General features: G+C 44.2%; 1 protein-coding gene across 1 annotated transcript; it reads right to left on the minus strand.

Moving 5' to 3' along the window:
- Positions 1-1,223: 1,223 nt before the first annotated feature.
- CCR4 (C-C motif chemokine receptor 4) lies at positions 1,224-6,773 on the minus strand. The gene is made up of 2 exons (XM_055284706.2): positions 6,652-6,773; positions 1,224-4,959 (listed from the first exon to the last, which is right to left on the minus strand). Exon 2 carries the CDS (start codon positions 4,906-4,908, stop codon positions 3,826-3,828), a length of 1,083 nt encoding a protein of 360 aa, XP_055140681.1. The 5' UTR covers positions 4,909-4,959; positions 6,652-6,773; the 3' UTR covers positions 1,224-3,825.
- Between the last annotated feature and the right edge of the window lie 228 nt (positions 6,774-7,001).

A 7,001-nucleotide genomic window follows, 5' to 3' on the forward strand; every position in this document is an offset into this window, starting at 1 on the left:
TTAAACCTTAAAGGCGGAGGTTGCAGTGAGTCAAGATCACACCATGGCACTCCAGCCTGGGCGACAGAGCAAGACTCCATCTCAAAAAAAAAAAAAAAAAAATAGAAATCATGCTGGCTTTCTTTCTGTGGTTCTTTTGCTTAATGGGAAGAAACTTTCTTTTGTGTATTCTAAGAGGGTTTTGTTTGGATGTCACCAGAGGTTCTACATTCCTGTCCTGAGGGAATATTCTCTCCAACTTTGGAATAAGGGAAGCTCTGACTGACTTTGAGGAAATGAAAGACCCATCCTGAGGCAGAGATATGGAAGTCACTTGGATTGCACCTCACCATTGCTTGGTACAGCCTGTGATGGAAATGAAGGGGCAGTAAAGCCCCTTTGACCAGCCTTTGTCTTTTGGTGCCCTAAAGTTTCTATCTCACTATGATTAAATGAATAAAATAAACAGCTCTACCAGGAAAAGAGAGGCAGCCTCTGATTGGGCATATCCAAAACTTTCCTTTATCTATGACCTAGGAACATAGGTGCTTTGCATTCATCATCTTTTTTTTTTTCAATCCCTCTGAAGTATGTTTTACAGAAGAGAAAACTGAGGCTAAGGGAGAAAAGTAGCATGCTCAAACTAACAAAGGAATGCAGAGCTAGGATTTGGCAGATCATAGCCCACCTCACAGAGGTTGTCTAAGGAAAGACTGCCTAGGAATTGGCCCATCCCTAACTTCCTTTTTTTCTTTTTATTTTTTTGAGACAGAGTCTCACTCACTCTGCACCCAGGCTGAAGTGCAGTGGCATGATCTCAGCTCACTGCAACCTCCGCCTCACAGGTTCAAGCGATCGTCATGCCTTGGCCTCCAAAATATCTGGGATTGCAGGCACACTGGCTAATTTTTGTACTTTTAGTACAGATGGGGTTTCACTATGTTGGCCAGGCAGGTCTCAAACTCCTGACCTCAAGTGACCGGCCCACCTTGGCCTCCCAAAGTGCTGGGATTGCAGGCATGAGCCACTACGCCCACCCCCTAACTTATTGGCTCTCGTCTCCAAGTCCCCTCCGGCAAGACAGCAACACACAACCCGAAGTGGAGACGGCAACAGTGAACGCTTTGATTCCTCCCCTTGGGCAAGTTCACGTCTACAGCATGTGGTGAAGCAATGGCACATCAGCAGCTGTGATTCTCATCCGTGTCAGGAGATCTAACACAAACACAATCAGGAAAAGATGCTCCCTGGGGCTATATACAAGTTTATTTTATTTTATTTTACTTTATTTTCTATAAAGACAGCATCAACTTTCCCTCTTTAAAGTCACTTTACTGAAAATGAATTTTCTGGAAATGCATTCTTTATAAATGTAGAGAGTGCAAGAATGTATAAACATAACAGAAGCATTTGTAACTGGTTAATTCAGTTAATAACTTGCAAGATAAGTTTTTGTTTTGGGAGGAATTGGAGGTCTCCCAGATTTTGTTGGAGTCTTTGCTTAATTAAGGCTGTAAGGACAGAGATAGCAATTTATCTTAATAGTATGAAAGGATTAATTAAATGATTTAAATGACTCGTAAGAAATGACTGACCAAACTTTTCAGTCACCCAAAAGTTAAAAACTAGGGCCAGTGGCTGGGCCCAGTGGCTCACGCCTGTAATCCCAGCATTTTGGGAGGCCGAGGTGGATGGATCACCTGAGGTCAGGAGTTCAAGATCAGCCTAGCCAACATGGTGAACCTCTGTCTCTACTAAAAATACAAAAAATTAGCCGGGCGTGGTGGCAGGCGCCTGTAATCCCAGCTACTTGGGAGTCTGAAGCAGAAGAATCGCTTGAACCCAGGAGGCGGAGTTGCGGTGAGCTGAGATCGTGCCATTGCACTCCAGCCTGGGCAACAAGAGCAAAACTCTGTCTCAAAAACAAAAACAAAAACAAAAACAAAAAACTAGGGCCAATATTTTAAGAGAGGATGACACTTTTCACAATTTCATAATTTTTTAACAACCATATTTATACAATGTCAACAATAACTTTTAGTTGATTATTTTTATTTCAATTCATAGCAGGCACTTCAAAATGATTAAGGAGATATTGTCATACTTTATTAATCCTTAATTTTAATTATGAAGGGATTGTTTATAAACAAGTAAAAGACCTCGGCTGGGCGAGATGGCTCACGCCTGTAATCCCAGCACTTTGGGAGGCTGAGGCAGGCAGATCACTTGGGGTCAACTAGCCTGGCCAATATGGTGAAACCCCATATCTACTAAAAATACAAAAATTAGCCTGGCGTAGTGGCGCGCATCTGTAATCCCAGCTGCTTGAGAAGCCGAGGCAGAAGAATCGCTTGAACCCGGGAGGCGGAGGTTGCAGTGAACCGAGTACCACTGCACTCCAGTTTGGGTGACAGAGTGAGACTCCATCTCAAAAATAAAATAAAATAAAAAATAAACAAATGGCTGGGCGCGATGGCTCACGCCTGTAATCCCAGCACTTTGGGAGGCCGAGGCGGGTGGATCACGAGGTCAGGAGATTGAGACCATCCTTGCTAACATGGTGAAACCCCATCTCTACTGAAAATACAAAAAATTAGCTAGGCATGGTGGCGGGCACCTGTGGTCCGCGCTACTCAGGAGGCTGAGGCAGGAGAATGGCGCGAACCCGGGAGGCAGAGCTTGCAGTGGCCGAGATGGTGCCACTGCACTCTAGCCTGGGCGACAAAGCGAGACTCCATGTCAAAAAAAAAAAAACAAGTAAATGACCTCAAGTAAATGTATTCTTGGCCTGTGTATTATTTAATTTTTTTTTTTTGAGACGGACTTTCGCTCTTTTTGCCCAAGCTAGAGTACAACGGCATGATCTCAGCTCACCGCAACCTCCACCTCCGGGGTTCAAGTGATTCTCCTGCCTCAGCCTCCCAAGTAGTGGGGATTACAGGCATGCTCCACCACGCCTGGCTAATTTTGTATTTTTTGGTAGAGACAGTGTTTCTCCATGTTGGCCAGGCTGGTCTCGAACTCCTGACCTCAGGTGATCCACCCACCTCGGCCTCCCAAAGTGCTGGGATTGCAGGCCACTGTGCCCAGCCTATCTAAAATTTTTTAATATTCCTCTGTTATAATTAGAACAAAACATGTCCACAAACAAGTGAGAAACTGTGTTTGAATTTTCACAAATATGTTTGGATTTTGAACGCCTTGTAGTTCATGTTTGGAAATCAGACCATGCTAATGTCTTGATATCCTTACCCCTATATCAGTATAAAAAGTTTGGTTTCAATTAACAGATAATCCTTTACAATAAATAATTGAGATCTGGTTTCATCACTTTGCTAATTGTTTCTTTATACATCTGGCTCAATGGAATATACTATGCCTGAGATATAGTATTAGAAAAACAGTTTTCTATATTGTTCCACAAAAGCAAGAAATTAATTAGAGGGCCCATTTGCCACAGCAAAAGGTAGCAATTTACTCCATCAGCCAGTGCTCTGCAATTCCCTCTGGAGAAACCCATCAGTTCAGGTTAGAAGGGAATAGTCTTTGCCTTGCAATATTACCTACAACTTCATTCAAACACTGCTCGGAGTTCTCATCAGACTGACTCATGCCTGCAGGCAAGCCTGGTGTGAGGAAGGATGCCTCAGCCCAGGTGAACCCTTGCCAGGCTGGACTTGTCTGGTGGGAGAGAAAAAGCTGCCTGCAGGATGAGAAGCTGTCTTTCCACTATGGGTGTAAGCCTTCCTCCTGACACTGGCTCAGGAATCTCTTACTAAAATACAATTTTAAGTAAGCTCTGAATGTGGAAACTTCATTGACTCTGCATTTCACCTTTTCATTTTTCTACAGAGCATCATGGAGATCATGATCCATGGTGGACTGCGTGTAAGATGAGCTGGGGGTGTCAGCAGAGTAAATTTGGAGGAGCCCACAGTATTGGCAGAGCACAAAAAGGCCCCTGCAGGTTTTGAAGAGCTGTAGGATGTACTTGCGAAATTTCTCCCCCAGAAAAAAGTAGATGATGGGATTAAGGCAGCAGTGAACAAACGCCAGAGTTTCTGTGGCCTGGATGGCATAGTCCAAGTATCTTTCAAAGGCGCAGTCCTGAAGGACTTCTAGCTCCACCAGGGTCTCTAGGAAGAGCACTATGTTGTAAGGTGTCCAGAACCCAAGGAAGAGGACCACCACGGCAAAGATCATCTTCACCGCCTTGTTCTTCTTCTCGTTTTTACAATGCTGCAAGGTCCTGATGATCATGGAGTAGCAAAACAGCATGATCCCTAAAGGGATCACCAATCCGAGAATGTTGATTTCCAGGGAGCTGAGAACCTTCCACGTCGTGGAGTTGAGAGAGTACTTGGTTTTGCAGTAGGTATGGTTGCGCTCAGTATAACAAGTGCTGAACAGAAAGCCAGGAAGGGAGGCGAACACAGCCACTGACCATGTAGCCAAACTGGTGATGACCCCATAAGTCAAGGTCCTTGCCCTCAAGGAAAACACCGCGTGCACAATTGCCAGGTATCTATCAATGCTCATAAGCATGACAAAGAATATGCCGCTGTAAAAGCCCACCAAGTACATCCAGGAAATCATCTTGCACAGACCTAGCCCAAAAACCCACTGGTCTGCTGCATAGTAGCCCCAAAAAGGGAGGGAAAACACGAAGAGCAGATCCGAGATGGCAAGGTTGAGCAGGTACACATCAGTCATGGACCTGAGCCGCTTGTATTTGAACAGGACCAGAACCACCACAGAATTTCCAAGCAGACCAAATACAAAAACCAAGGAATACAGTGGGGGCAGGAAGAGCTCCCCAAATGCCTTGATGCCTTCTTTGGTGCAAGGCCTGGGGATACTTTCATACAGATAGTAATTGCTGTATATGCTTTCATCGAGGGTGGTGTCTGCTATATCCGTGGGGTTCATGTTTTAACTCTACAGGCTCCTCAAGGCAGGTCTGGGCCCAACCAGAAGAAGCTAATGAGGGGAAGAGCAAAGGAGATTTCTGTGAGAACAAAAATAAACCAAAGTATTGCTAAATGCAGAGCATGGCTGCGTACTGTTTTGCTCCAGGTCTGTATATGCCTTTCCCAAGATGAAGGGCTCAATTACTCACGGGGAGCTGCAGCCAGATGAAATAATTTTGGGCTTTGGAGGCAGAAAGATTTGTTTCAGATTCCAGCTTGGGCACTCACTAATTTTCTTACCTCTCTGCTAGGAGCTTCAGTTCTCTCATTTGTAAGTGAGGATCGTAAAACCTCCTTTCAAGCAGGTGTTCTTCGAGGATGTGTTTCAAAAAGATATTTCATAGTCTGGGGTTACTGAAATCACTTTCAGGGATGACAAAATCAGTTGAACAATTCTCAATTGGGTGTATTTTTTATGCAGTTTGATGATGATCATGATCATCAAATTGATCATGTAAAAATCAATTCTATGCACAGAATCCTATTAGAGTGGGAATTCGCCTGATGGATCTAGAAAACACACATCGCAGCCAGAAGTAAAACTTCTACCACCCCAACCACCTTCACTTCCTATCTAAATTGGCAGATAAAGAGGTTAAAATCTTCTTAAAATTAATCACATGCTGACATGTGTGTCAGTGCAATTCAGGGCCGAAGGGCTTTCCAACTCAAGGCCACTCCCTTGCTTCCTTCTTGAGGCTTTTGTGGGACCCTCACATTCCTTGTTAAAATCCTTTTCACATTCATCAGTAAATTCACATTCGATCTCTCCCCGCACCCTCACCACCACACACCCAATGCCCAAACTGTGTTTCTCAAGAAAGAGCTTTTGAAGCCAGGTGTGCAGTGGCCCACGCTTATAATCCCAGCATGTTAGGAGGCCGAGGAGGGAGGATCAGTTGAGCCAAGGAGCTCCATGCCAGCGTGAGCAACATAAAGAGACCCTGTTTCTACAAAAAAATTGTTTTAAAAGTTAGCTGGGTGTGGTGGTACGTGCTGATAGTACCAGCTTCTCAGGAGGCTGAGGCAGGAGGATCCGTTAAGCCCAGGAGTTCAAGGCTGCAGTGAGCTATGATGGCACCACTGCACTTCAACCTGGGCAGCAGAGTGAAACCCTGTCTCAAAAAAAAAAAAAAAAAAGGAAAGAAAAGAAAAAGAAAAAAAGAAAGAAAAAAGATTTTGGTTTACTCATGCAAATAGATACTGAACACCTGTTACATCGCAGAGTCTCCAAAAAAGTTTGTTGAATGACTAACAATTCTAGTCTTTCTCCACCATTTTACCAGTGAAAATGAAAGGCATAAACAAGGCTGAGGAGTTAGGAAATTATCAAGAGAACAAAAAACCAGGAGACACAGCTGGTAAGTGTCTGGAATTATTCTTTAGGCCTTGTGTGTGTGGTATTTCTTGCCTGGGAGTCTTGCTAGAAGCAAGAAGCAGACAAGTGTATATTTTTTATCAAAATGTTCGATTTATTTTGGGCACGAGGACTCAGGCCAGATGTGTGCAGGAAGAGAGTCCTGCATAAATTAATGCCCATCAGATGAGGGCTCAGAGGGTGTGGGGACAGGTAGAAGGTGTGTGGGCTGCAAGGTAGGTGCCAAGTGTAAGCCCTAGACACGTGAGGGGCCTGAGCATCTGAGCCGGGTCCAGAAAGCAGTGTGCGACCCAAGACTCTGGGAATGTCCCCGTCCCTGCTTACCTGCTTTTCTGAAAGCGGCTCTGAGGAAGGTCTGTGAGGCAATGCCAGGCTTGCTCAGGAAGCGCAATGCTAAGGACTGGTGCCTTTCAAGGGTGCGTGGCTTCCTGTGAGCACGAGTTATCTCCCTCAGCCAACTGTACTAAGTTCAAGCGGGGTTTTTTGATAGAAGTAGGAAGCAGAAAATGATTCTTAGTCATTTCCCAAGACTGAAAACCAAGAAGATGTGCTAAGAAAAGATTAAGAAAAAAAATGAAGTCAGTTTCTTTTTAAAAAAGATTTTTAGTTTTTAAAAATGTATTTGTTGGCTTTTAAAAAAGACATTTTTTTAAAGAAACAGGGTCTCACTCTGT

Source organism: Symphalangus syndactylus, chromosome 1 (genome assembly GCF_028878055.3).
Source record: "Symphalangus syndactylus isolate Jambi chromosome 1, NHGRI_mSymSyn1-v2.1_pri, whole genome shotgun sequence".
Classification (NCBI taxonomy): domain Eukaryota; kingdom Metazoa; phylum Chordata; class Mammalia; order Primates; family Hylobatidae; genus Symphalangus; species Symphalangus syndactylus.

Bases quoted from the DNA above. Each gene is read 5' to 3' on its own strand.
- CCR4 (XM_055284706.2), bottom strand. From the start codon at position 4,908: ATGAACCCCACGGATATAGCAGACACCACCCTCGATGAAAGCATATAC.